We start from the raw sequence: 14,210 nt of genomic DNA, 5'->3' as shown, positions 1-14,210 counted from the left end.
TGGTTACCTCCTCCATTTCCAAAGCCAGCTATGGCAAATGACTCCTCGCTTTCAATAACTTGGGGATGAGGTTGAAGACATTTGAGGAAATTGCTATTATACGTACTTTCTTTATATTCAACATCTTAACTAGAAGGGCAAAAATTTAAAAGAAAGTAGAAGGAATCATTAGTCAGGAATAGAAAGGTCAAAGTAGTGGTTTGGCTCATTTTATGTATTGACTTTGGAAAAATCGTGTAATCCCTGGGCCTTAATTTTATGATTTGAGAGGGGATACTCAACACCCTTTCAATTCTGAGATGTAGTAAAACCCATTGTCCTTTGTTATTTAAATGTCTTCAAAAGTAAAAAAAAAAAACCTCTTTGTTTAAAACCTTTATAAAATAGGAAAACAGAAATACTAAATCTTCAGCTAGAAAAAGATTGAGGAAATGATCTTCAAGGATACAAACAAACATTTTTTGGTTTGTTCAAACACAAACAAAAAACACAAAACAAAAATCTTAAAACCAAAACCAAAAAACTGACAGAAAACTAAGAAAACAGTTCTATTTCAGTATCATCCAATAGCAAGAACAAATCCTGCCAAACAAGATGAAATTCTTGGAATAGAAGAAGGATCCAGTAGAAATGGCAGGTGATGTATACTTTAACTTTTTATTTTCTTAGTGGTTGGGCCTGAGCCCAGGGTCTTGTACATGCAAGGTGAACATACAGTTGAGCTGTATCCCTAGTTCTTTATACATAAGATGTGCTACAAAATATGTAAGTTACACGACTTCTCACTGGGTATCTGGGGAAAACATATCATAAGTTAATTGCTCCTTGGCATTTCATAGCCTTAAGACTTTCAGTAGACATTTCTTATTTAAATAATTATGGCCATTGCTGATATTCAGCAAACAGTGTTGGGTGGAGGCTACAGCACTTACATGTAGCTATCCTTTTAACACAGCCAGCCTCAAGTTCAAATGACTTAGAGAAAACTTAACAACTATGAAAGGCTTCTGCTCGTGTTCTATTGCAGAAAGAGATATTCTTTTGGAGTTCTTACTGTGTTAGCCAACATTTTTATTAATAATACAGACAATGAAGTATTAAAGAAACAGTTTAAATTAAAGATAATACTCAATAATAAAAATAGCCCTTTACAACATGGGAAAGAACATTGGAAGACATTTATCCTTTAGCAATTTTATTCAGATCTTGAACTATGGAGCAAATTTTAAAAATCTGTGCACAAAGAAAGATAAATTGTAGCATTTCATCCAAGGCTTTATCCTTACATTGGGAATTGGATACTGTTGATCAGATTGAAATGCAATGCTTACTGACTAGAGGCTGGGGTTCACCTCAAACTATCCCTTGAATCCTTGTAGTATGTTGGTTTTATTAGACTTAGAACAAAGAACTACTTAGCTGTATTACAAAATTTTATTATAAACAATTAGCTACTATTGTAAAAGCTTAAAACATTTCTTCTTAAAATAGTGAGGGCATCATTGTGGCTCTAAAAATACACACACACACACACACACATACTTTCATACATCTTTTATGGTGGTGCCATCTAATTTCCTTTTTATTTTTTGAAATGTGCAAGCAAATTAGATGACCGTGACTCTCAGTAAAGTACAGAACATTATAGTTGGAAAGGAAAGGGAGACATGTTCAGTTTTACCTCCCCCTCCTCCTGCCGTGGATTCTGGAAAGTGGACTATTAAATCACTAATATGTGGCCATTGTTATTCAAAGATACTTGCCTGCACAATTCTTTTTTAAAGATTTAAAAAAAAATATGTGTGTGAGTGGCTTGCCTGTATGTATGTCTATGCACCATTTGCATGTAGTACCCATGAAGAACAGAAGAAGGCATTGTATCTCTTGGAACTGGAGTTACAGATAGTTTTGAGTCATTATCTGGGAACTGGAAATTAAATGCTCAGTCCCCTGCAAGAGCAGCTAATGCTCTTAACTGCTGAGCCATCTCTCCAGCCCTGCACAATTTTTCAATATGTAGAAAAAATGTTGGTCCAGGCAGTTAGCAGCATTCCATCTCACTCTGATTTGAATTAGGGGAGAGACAACCTTTTGGGACTCTATAAGAAAGGATCATGCAGAGAACTGACCACCAAAGGGTTCTGTCAACTTAGCTTCAGACTGGAATCTAAGGGACAGAACTATCCAATTCCAAATCTTTCTGAATTTAAGGATACAATCTTGGCATTTGGAACTACAGTTTATCTTTTTTTATGTACACATTTTAAAATTTGTCCCATGATAACTCAAGATATGACTGGAATTGCTGAATAATACAAGTCATAGTGAAGAGTGTGTAATCCATTGAACAGATACGAACCATATTTTAGTGAAACGTGTGCAGCCAATGGTCTCTGTATATGCAAAAATTTTAACTGTAAGTTAATGCCTGTGAGAAACTAGCTGACACGAATTAACCTCTGAAGTAATAACGGTATGTAAGGACTGCTTGTGACTCACATAGTTATTGATGGAGTGATAATCTAGGACTCCTAGGGCCTTATTTATTATTTGGAAAATCATATGCTTCAATATTCTCAGCAGAGATGCAAACATTAACAAGGAATACTCTATACTGCACAAGACAACATGCACCCATAAGTGCATGAAGTCTGCCACTAGAAAAAGGAAGGGAATCTTCTACTTTGTGCTGTTGATGAGGACTGACAGGGGTTGGAATCATTTCACTGACATAATATGTGAACAGAATCAAGACATCCTTTTGGTCTCTACTGGTATAGTTCACAGTCACTGCACCTTGTTTTTTCTGGAAGAATTATATAGAAACTTAAGCAAGTTATTAAAACTGAGAATTTAGAAGTCTTTGGTATATTATAAGAACAAAAAAATCAGACATGACTCTTAATTTGCAATTTACAAGGTTATATTTTGCTTTTTAAAAGATAGCCTGCTTAAGGTAGCATGTTGATACTTTCTTCAGTAAGGGCCAGAGGGCTAAGTGAGATAAGGCATGATAAGAACAAAACGTTGTAGTCTTGTGATATCTTTAAATGGATACCATATTGGGCTGGAGAGATGCTCAGCAGTTTATAGCAGTCATTTTTCTTCTAGAAGACCTGAGTTTAGTTCCCACACCCACATCAGGATGTCTACAACAGCCAGTAACTCCAATTGCAGAGGATTTGACAGCCTTTTCTGGCCTCTGTAGGCAATGAACTCATGTATACAAACCCACTCTCTCTCTCTCTCTCTCTCTCTCTCTCTCTCTCTCTCTCTCTCACACACACACACACACACACACACAATGCTTAAATAAATAAGTCAATATAAAGGCAAGTGAATCTTCCCTCTTTGTACAACAGTAAACCAGAGCAGAACTTGCAGTGATAGTAAGATTATAAGTGCAATTTAATAGCATGTTTATCACTGTCATCTTTCTTCATTACACCCTCATCCCGTACATTAGGAAACTGAGGCTTGGGAAACTTAAGCAGATCTTAAGGTCTCATGCCAAGAAGTTGCAGAGGCAATGACAGGCTCTGGTTTGGATTCCCTAAAAGCATTTCCTAGATGTCTATGCCACTTCTGATGATGGCACAAGTTTTATAGTTGACTTCTGACATGTTCCTTGACCTAGATACTATTTTCTGCATTTTAAGATGCAAAAACCCCAACAAAGTAATTTTTGATGGTAAAATAGTGTATATCATATTTTCTCAAAATGTAATGCAGTGTGATCAGGGATTTCTGGATAAACTTTTGAACATCCTACAAAAGGACTCAAGTTCCTTTTGTTCCTTCTTGAGCCACCCCTGAAGGAAGCACTCCCTTCCTTTCTTGTAGATGCCACTGAGCATGTTCTCTCTTAACTTTAAGCCATAGCATGCCATCTGTTCTCTACCTAGAGTATGGCTTTCCATGTTGTTGTCTAGTTGATCTCTAAACACCCTTCAGTTCTCAACCAAAGCCTCATTTCATTGATCATCCATCCCTGAGGCATAAATTTCATTCATTCTGCTCAATCCACAGTGTTCTGTTTTTTTCTAATAACTATTTTATACCACTGCAATCCTGTAGGGAGACACCCTAGCCCCGCCCAATAGTCCTGGGACAGGTACCAGGTGGACCCGGGACTCGCCCATAAGGGCGTGGTGAAGGAAAGCCAGGGTGACGTAAGGGAGCTTCTTAAGGGGCTGCACGTGGGGACCCTGGCCCTCTTTTTGTTCTGGCCATGCTTGCTGGGTTCGATAACCTAGCTCTGGCCTGTGTTTTGCCTTGGTGTCTTCTTGAATAAAGAGACATTAATCTTACACAATCCCTAACTTGAAATTTATCCTCTTCTAATGGATGTAAAGTCCTAGCCACTCTTCCTGTGTCTAATCAGCCAAACACTTAATATCTATTTGGGGGTGTCAGCCAATGGACAACTTTCTCTTCTTAAAAGGGTATTCTCACTTAAATGATATAGACACAACAATGTAATATTTGGGGAGAACAATCTAACAGTTTATCCAACTCCTCTCTTGTTATTTAGAGTTCATGTTTTTTTCTTTTGACTCTTCTTCACATCTCCTGATACCAGTGGTGGGGTCTTTTAAAAGGGTATGTTTTCTCTAGACTTAAACTACAGGAACACGAGGAGCCCTCACTGCCCACAAGAGGTATGGTTGGACACTCAGAGAGAGGAGTTGAGGATAAAACTATGAACAGATGGTAACAGTGTACATGGCTTGGCCTTGACTCTCTATATCATTTTTTAAGGTAGGGTAGGTCACATATTTGGCTGGTTTGAGACCATAAAACATTTCACTAGAGCAATAACTGAGTACAAAAGTCATTATATCTTAATCTGGTGCCAGCTCTGCCATTACATCTTTGTGTGGGGAGAAACATGGTCTTCTTCTCATTTTAGGTCCCCATGGGTTATTCACAGACTTAGTAAAAAGGGGAGAGAATTTTGATAGCTATAAAGCATAAACTTACTCATAATGAAATTCATTCTTCTCCAGAAAGTCCTCCACAGTGGCAACATCTTCTGCTTTAACATGAAAGTCAACTGAAGTGAGAGGTTTCACTTGTACAGCAGAATCTGGTTTCCAGAAATCAATCTGAATAAAAAGGCATATGAAATAAACATCTATAGTTCAACAACGAATTAGGATTTGAGTGCACATGATTTCTCTACTCAAAACAATTATCTTAAAACTTAAATCATGGGCTGGAGAAATGGTTCAGTGGTTAAGAGCACTGGCTGCTCTTCAAGAGGTCTTGAGTTCAATTCCCAGCAACCACATGGTGGATTATACCTATCCGTAATAAGATTTGATTTGATCTTCTGGTATGCATAAAGACAGGTCACTCATATATATTAAATAAATAAATATAAAAAACTTAAATCATTCAGGAAATCTCTTATAAATATCTCCTTTGAATTACTAAGAACTATCGAGTTATATGTCAATAGAAATGTCTACAATGCTGGGGAGATGGTTTTGTGTGTAAGCGTGTTTGCTGCATAAGTATGAAGGCTTGAATTCAAACGCCGAGGTCACATGCTACAAAACCAAGCTGAGTGGGCTTGCACACACCAATAACCTCAGTGCTTAGTGAGGGCCAGAGAGGGGCAAAGACAGGAAGATTATTTGCTGGATACCTTCTGCACTCCAGGTTCAGTGAAAAATCCTGTCACAAGGGAATAAGGTAGAGAATGACAGGTGGGATATCTGACATCCACTCTGGCTTCTGTGTGTACAGATGGCTATATATACAAAAACGGCAAGCATAGGTGTACATATACCTTATACACATATACAGAATTATCACAAACACATATACCCTCATGCACAAATGCACGGACATATATGCCAAATTAAAACACTGATTAGCAAGAATCATGAAGAACATAATTGTTCCTCATAATACTAGTTTATTACATCATTCTCTAGCTGCCCTTTTCTGTTTTTCAATTTTATGGAACACTTGCTTATTATATTATGATAGCCATCTCTATGGTAATGGGTAAAGCTGCTGAGTGATAATGAATACACTACAGACCAAAAAGTTAGTAGAGAGAAATTGAGCCTCCCTTTACTTAAGTAGACACATTTTCAAAATCTTAGAACTTATTTCTGTGAAAGTCACAGTAATATGAGCCCAAGAGCATCCTCCTGATGTGTTCTCCAGTGTGGCCAGAAACAAAATACTCTTGGTTGTCCAGTAGTATACTGAGATTCCTGTCTTATTCATTAGCTGTTATTACAGCTTATTAGACTTATTACATAATGGGCTTCAGGTTGGTGACACAGTATTGGGTGATTCAAATATGACTTTTGTCTTCTTGAGATGAAGTTAAGTAGGAAATAATAGTGTGGCTGACATATTTGACTATTCTATTGTTTTTATTTACGGGTATATCAACACACATATCTATTTTTATGGAAACATATCAACTAGGTTCTACTGCTTCTTGTACATATGTTTTTCTATTTCTTCTTTACATTGAGCAAAAGCATAGAAGCCTGAGATAAATATGACATTGGGTATTTCTTTGCCACTGTGTTTCATCCAATACCTGTCTTGATGTTTGTGAGCTAGGCTCAGGACACAAATGTGACTTCTGGTGAGACTTGGGACCATTTCTGGGAAACTTGTAGGGAAAACTGGGCAGATTTGGAGACTGTGCACCAGAAACTTAGGAGGCAAGGTTTTAAGGTGACCAAATTTCTGGTGTACTTGCATGGAATCTAGTAACTATAGCTGGCCCTGCTGAACTTGAAAACACTGTACAAGTCCAGTGGATACTGAGCCATTGTGGGGGCTGCAAAGGATGCCAGGTCAACAGAAGTACATGTGATTCCAACCAGAAGGATCCTAGAAGAAGAGTGTAAGTATGGTATAACAGACAGTTGACAGAATACTTTATTTGTAGGTAGTAAAGGATTGGTTAAAGAGTGTAACAGAGAGTTGAAGTAGGGAAGACACAGACTGAAGCTAAAATGATAGTGTTAACAGTATAAAGGTAGACCACCACAGCAGACACAGAGGAAGCTGGGGTGTAGTGACAAAGCCAGCACTAGAAAGACAAAAGCAATGAAGATGGAAGAGAAGGTCCATTTTTGAACATTAGATTTAAATTTATGTTCCTGACATTCCAATATCATCTCAGTTGTAGACACAGGGATTTAACACTGGAGTCCTCAAAGTGTCTGTAGCCAACATTGACAGTGCCTGTCTCATTCATAATTACTGGGATCATTTAGTGTCTGAGGACCTCACTTTCAAGAGGTATGTATTTTCTCTTGAGGTGTTTTTCTCCAGAACCAGGAAAAGCCAAGTATGTGCTCCAGGTAGACATGGGGTGCCGCATAAATAACTCTGGGAACTTACAGATCATATGACACTAGGAAATAACTCTAGGTTTCCAACCCATTAACCTCATGGGTGGGATAATTTTAGAAAATGTGGTTTGTACCATTTCCTGGAGATTCTTTGTGGTTTATGCCCCAATAACCCTTTGCGGCAGTGGTTTAATAGTGCTGCATTGACTATGTTCCCTTCTCATTATCACCCCTTTCCTGCGTTTTCATGGTACTCACTGCACTTTCAAATGAGCTGTTTTTCTTTCAATCTTGAATTAGAGTCTATTCTGGAAGAGTATTTATCAAGATGTTAACTGTCCACTCAGAGTAACAAATGCCTGCATAATGTGTTTGAGGATGGTTCTAGTACAACCTCTCTTTCTGTTATGAACCTATAAATTACCTTTTCTGACTTCCCCACTTATTTTCCCAGCTCTGCCAAATATTGAAACACTATATGTGTCTGTGTAACTTTCCTTGAACTTCTGCTATAAGAATGTTTGATTCTTTAAAAGGGCTTTTTATAATATTTGACAAAACTTGCAGGCCTAATTTGAGGCTGTTCAACATTTTAATTTGAAGGGCTAAATGTACAACACAGTGTTAGACTGCTTGCCTACTATAGGGAAAGCTCTGGACTGGATCTGATACCTAGCCCTGCAAAACAAAACAAAACACCAAAACATTCCCTTTGACATAGAGAAAATTGGTATGGTTAACATCCACCCATGTGGAGCCCTATAAGTATGATGCAGACCTGTGGTCCTGGAAACAGACCCATTGCTTCATAGAAACCAGGAAAGCAGGATGAGCACTGCATCCCCACAGCAATTACCAATCGCCAAGTGGTTACAAATGAGAATCTCAAATAATAGCATAAGGAGGGAGGGTAAATGTCAGTAATAAGAGTAACTTGTGAATGAGAAACAGGGAAGTGAGGTAAAATGTATGATACATAATGTGAGAAATTGAGCTAGATGGGCCAGTGTTATGAAACTAAAATTATAACATTATATTATAGGGCACTGAGTGACGGAGATCCACAAGAAACATTTGTTGGGTTATAAAGGACTAATTTTTTTAAGTAATAATCTTGTGAGAATATAAATCTAGTCGGCCAGATGGTGTGTAACTTGAGTCCTTATTAAATACCACACTGGACTAACACAAAGGCAAGATAAAGTAACATATCAGTTGGTACAGTTTGCCCAGACAGAAAGCCCAGGATCTGGTCTCCTGCACTGCATAAAGCTGTACACGACTGCAAATGCCTGCAATATCAGTGCTTGGAAGGTGAAAGCAGGAAGATACGAAATCCGAAGCCATCCTCTGCTACATAGCATATTCACGGTGAGCCTGGCCTACATGAGTCCCTGTCTTTCCTGTTAGATTCTTTGGGAGGTAAGTTTGTCAGATAAAAGAAAAATTATTGATACTGGGGAGTTGGAGTTTTCACAAATATGCACAGATTTGTTTCACACTGTGAGTGATTGGGAGTCAGACACCTAGTAGGTCTCTCATTATCTTGAGGCCTTTTCCCCCATTTGTTTGAAAGTAAAGCAACTTCTACTGTAGGCCTAATTCAGATAGCAGGAAGGAACTTTCTGATATGTCAATAATAAAAGATGTAATGATAATGTTACTTCAGACATAGGAATATATACTTAAAACTCCAGAATGAGAATCCAAGAAAACCCAGAGGATAGAGTTAATGTCACTCTAAATATCTTGATTGAGAGGGCCAGTCACATTATAATGTGACTGCAAGTGGTACAATAAAACCCCTCCTCTGTAGTCACAGATGACAAGAGCGAGTGCTGAAGCACAGTGCATCTCTGATCCTTCAATACACCCATCTCTTAAAAGGACACGTTCAAAAGCTGGGAGGAAGGACATACTGGCCAAGGATAAATAAAAAGACGAGATGCCCCTTTGATGATCTTATCAGGAAGGCTACATCCCAGAATACACTGCGCCCACATGATCACTAAAGAGGATTTAAACCTTTTGAAAATTTATTTTGGAAATAAAGAAAAACATAAGGGAGAAGCATGCACCTTTCTGTGTGGAGCTAGAGTGGCAAGTGTGCTGCCAGAGCTGCAGGAGAGCTGGCACATTTACCTCTCCAATGGCTTCCACCTTTTCCAAGATTTTTCAATTTCCAAAGAGAACACTGAGGTTCAAGGTAGATGAGGAAAGAAGTGACTATACTGTCATGGGAATTGTATTCAAAAGCTCAATCCAATAACAGCAGCCATCAAATAGTTACATGGTTCTTCCTAATTATTTCCAGGTGGCATACTTAGATTCATATTTGAACTCTTGCAACCGCCCTCTAAGGAGATAGCATTACTACCATCACAAATGGGGAAGGTGAGGTGCAGAGAGAAGCACATGGCTACAATTGGTTTAGTTTCTGGACCAGTCCCTCTGCTTGACCATGATGAAATAGGAGAATTTAGATGACTAAAACAACATGGCAGGTAGCATTGCCGTAATGAGAAATAAAAATGTTCCAGGAGCTTACTGGGGAGTGGAGGAGTTCTTTGGGAAATAGATGAAGCAGAAGTGATAACCACTGGGACCTGGCATTGATGCCAAAAAGCTGCAGAGCCAACTGGAAGCAGATGGACCATGAATGCTCAGAAATGGAAGACTGATCCCTGGGAGGTAGCATGGGTTGAAGGCCCAGTTAACTTAGTCTGATAATTGGAAGATCCAGCTACTAACTTGGTAAAATCTTGATCTTAGAAGTATCTGAGAAGTGTCTGTCCTGATATGCTGTTTCATAAACCAGAAAGCCACACAGTGCTGTCTCTAGATACCACCCCACTTACATAAGGTAGTTGAACATACTTGCAAATGGAGTTCTTAGTGGGTCTAAGTAAATAAAAATCTGGAGTCATATATAAAGGAAAATGCTGAGAGATCCGAGAGAAGGAGCAAGCCACAGCACACCTTGCCTCCTTAGCGTCTCAGCAAACAAGACAGTGAGTTCCTGTTTCTCCCTGCTTATATTCTGTTTCTACCCAGCTACCTCACCTCCTGTCTGTCTGTACAGACCTCCAGACCTCTATGGCTAACTAGTGGCAAGTTCCATTCTCTGACTTTCAGACAAGTGTTGTTTGTACAAACAAGATATCACCACATTATCCTAAGGAGAGCAAGCTGATGAACCACCTTGATTTTTAAAATGTGCTACATGGTACATTGATGATAAATACATACTGACTGAATGAACTGTAATGAAGGTCTCTCTGTGTGGACCCCCAATTCAACATTTTCCTCACCTATGAGAAACATAAATCAAGAAGACATGCCAGAGGTGCTAGATAGGTGTCTCAGAGGTGAAGAGCATTCAGAGGACCTGGGACTGATTCCCAGTACCCACATGGTAGTTCACTACCATCTGTAACTCCTGTCCTAGAGGATCTGATATCATTCAAAGGATTTCAGCATTTTCAAAACAGGCCATAAGTATAAACTTTAGCAAAGCAAGTCTACAATCCTGAAATCTTATTAAAAGAAAAACCAATTAGTTAAAGCACTGAAAAGAGGAGACAACTTGTTTGAGGGTGATTTGTGTGAGAAAAAAAATGATTCTTATTGGACCCAAGTTTAATCGAAGTGGAGTGTGTTCTAATATCCCTAAGGTGTGAAAAAGTGTGTTAGACCACAGTAATAAATGTCTGTTAGGCAATGACGGCAAGCAACAGCCCTGCAGCATATATATCCACCAGGGTGTTCCTGGAGGCCCACTGCCAATTCTGAAAGATACATTTTCAGAAAGAAATGGGAAGATTGAACTGTCTCTCGAGGAGACCAAAATGCTCCAGACTCTGTAAGCAAATAAAATGGGAGGTGATAGAAAGACACAGAAGACAAACCTTAGGGATAACTGATATCTGACTCAGTTGCTTCTAATGAGTCAAGGTCAAAAGGAAGGCACCTTCCCTCCTGATGTACTATAGGAAACCAACAGGGTGGTTTGTAAAGGGTTCTTATTGTCCTTAGAAGCAATCACCAATCAAAGCTAGCAAGCAGGGATGTTACTTCCTAGGAGGAAATTCCAGATTTGAAAGAAAGGCCAGAGTAGATGACTTTATGTTCTCTTTCAAATCAAACTTCACATTTTATGATTATGGCATTTTCTGCCTTTTACAACATTTTTCCATGCCTACCTTAAAAGCTGAAACAGAAATACACATAGATGATAGACATATAATAAATAGATGAATGGATGGGTGGATAGATACATGGGTGGATGGATGGATGGGCAGGCAGACTGACACTTAAGAACTAGGAGATTGTTTTAGCACATATACTTAATAATAAACAGCATTAACCCAGGTGGCACTATTTGTACTCAGAAGTAGATTGTTGCCACACTACACACGAAAATGTAGATTCTAACCCCAAGTATAATTTTTTTGAGTAGCATGGTTTTATTTTTTTAAAACAAAAGAATAGTATGGAAATCACTTATGAATTTTATCTTCCCTTTCTCCCTCAAGTCATATCATTAAGGCAAAGGTCAGGAAAATTCAAGTTCTGTGATTAGGAATGAAAGAAAATCAAAGGGAAAGATGACACATGAGTTACGGAAATGACAAAATGGACAAATGCCTGTTTTTCAGTCATTTCCAAATCGGTCGCTTTTCTCCTTTGTCTTGGAAGGGAAGTGACTTGCATGTTAGATGTACTATGACCTTCAAGACAGATTCAACTCATCTAGCTGTCACTGTCAGCTCTTCTAAAAGGTCGTGTGGATTTATAATACTACAAGGCTTGCTACAATCTAATTTAAGCAGCAAAAGAAAGCTTTGTGGCATTAAGTACTTTCCAAGTTTTATTTCTTGCATCTAAAAATCCTGCAAGAAATATTTCATGTCATTTCTCCTTGGTAGAATCAGACTAAATCAGGCTTTAAAGTTAATGTAAAGCAGAGAACTGTCACTTTACCTGCTTGGTGTTGGCCAGCTCCTGAATCAAGTTGACGTGATCTTCATCAGGTACACTGACACGGAACACCCGATTGCTTAAATTGTGAAAATAATGAATAGAAACTTAACTTTCAGTAATGTGTACAAAAGTTAACAAACTTGCTTTTTAAGGAATTATGGACTTACCCATCAAAGTCCTCCTCAAAAGGATGAGCCAGGGCCACACTCACCAGAGCCAGTAGCAGCAACATTGTGTCTGATTAGGTGGACTGGGAAGCTGGGGCCAACCTTTTTATAATCCAGAATGTTCTTCTCCAGATTTAAAAAAATAAAAGGTACTATCAGATCTTGATTAACAATTTTCCTGGCACAGTTACCTTGGTAGACACATATAGTCTAAGAAGTTATCTTTCTCAACACCTGTAGAAAGAGCAAATGATCTCACGTTCAGTTGGTCTAATTTGCACATTAAACCTAGAATCATTGGTGGGGGGTGTAAGTAAAATCCATATTGTAGTCTTTTCATTTTCATTTTGAAATGAGATCCACATACAGTAAATCAGATAGATTCAAGTATGCTTAGCAAGCTTTGGCAAATGTATACCTCCTAGTAATTAACCTCTCCTAATAATTAACCTCACTGTGGCTTCTGAGAACAAAGATATTTCCTAGCTTAAGAAGTTCCATTAGCCCCTTCTCTTGCCTATTTTGAAACTTCCTTCAAGCAATTACTATTGAAGGTTTTAGCTTTATATTAATTTTACCCATTCAAGCTTCATGTAAATGAGACTGTGCCATATACATCATCCCTTTGTATAACAACTTCTTTTGTTTTCTGAGATTAATCATCTTTTGTTTATAATATTCATAACTTCCTACTCACAGGAACCATTTCACTGTATGAGAATTCTCCAATTTTTCTGGCTGCTTTCTTGTTAGTGAATGCTTGTATCATTTGCAACTGTGCTACTATAAATAAAACTTGGACAAACATTTTGCACAAGTCTTTTTGTTGACATATACTTCCATTTGGTGCTGGGTTAACATGATCCTACCAAGAATTTACTGCAGTGTTTGTTGAATTTCAGCTTTGACTAGCTACTCTGAATTCTCTACATTTGTCATCTTTCATTTTGGTAATTCTAGTAACTCTGAAGTGATTTCAAAATTATTGTGGTTTGTCTCTTCCCAACAATTGAAAATGCTCAACATCCTTTCATGTGTGTAATGATAGTTTATAAATCTAGTTTTGTGAAGTATCTACTGAACTCTTTTGAAAACAAAATCATTTCTTGCTTTTTCTCTTCATTTACTTTGCAGGACTTCTTTACATATCTTGAATACATGTACTTTTACATTTCTCTCTCTCTCTCTCTCTCTCTCTCTCTCTCTCTCTGTGTGTGTGTGTGTGTGTGTGTGTATGTGCACATGCATTTATAAGCCTTCTTTATATAGCTTGAATGCATGTTCTTTTAAGTTTTATTTGTGTATGTGTATGTGTGTGAACACATATGTGCATGCCATAATGTACACAAGGTCAGATGATAACTTTCAGGAGTCTGTCCTCTCCTTCCACTGTGGAAGAACCCTGAGGATAAAGGTCAGGCAGGTGACTTTTATCTTCTGAGCCATCTAATGGGCCCTGAACACAGGTTTGTTGTTAGAAACCTATGCTGTAAATATTTCTTCTCAGTACAAGCTCATATTTTTGTTATTGTTTTCTTCAGAGGAATAGAAATTTTATGTTTTCTTACAGTTTTATTTTTCCAATTTTTATAATTAGATTCTGTGCATTTTTGCCCTGAGATTGTTGTCTATCCCAGGATCTCAAGCACATTACCCTGTTTTCCTATAGAAGCTTTGCCATTTTAGTTTGTTTATTTGTTTTCTTTGGTATGATGTTATCTAA

General features: G+C 38.0%; 1 protein-coding gene across 1 annotated transcript in view; it reads right to left on the bottom strand.

Moving 5' to 3' along the window:
- The window catches only part of Cpb1 (carboxypeptidase B1), a 29,295-nt gene extending 16,743 nt beyond the window's left edge, over positions 1-12,552 (bottom strand). Inside the window, exons 1-3 of the mRNA XM_027391825.2 lie at positions 12,488-12,552; positions 12,321-12,396; positions 4,984-5,108 (exon numbers count right to left, since the gene is read on the bottom strand). Coding sequence (XP_027247626.1) covers positions 4,984-5,108; positions 12,321-12,396; positions 12,488-12,552 — 266 coding nt within the window. The remainder of the gene's footprint in view (positions 1-4,983; positions 5,109-12,320; positions 12,397-12,487) is intronic.
- Between the last annotated feature and the right edge of the window lie 1,658 nt (positions 12,553-14,210).

The sequence above is a fragment of the Cricetulus griseus genome (genome assembly GCF_003668045.3).
Source record: "Cricetulus griseus strain 17A/GY chromosome 1 unlocalized genomic scaffold, alternate assembly CriGri-PICRH-1.0 chr1_0, whole genome shotgun sequence".
NCBI lineage: Eukaryota > Metazoa > Chordata > Mammalia > Rodentia > Cricetidae > Cricetulus > Cricetulus griseus.
The sequence above is the reverse complement of the archived record's forward strand: the minus strand, read 5'-3'. Positions and strand labels throughout refer to the sequence as shown.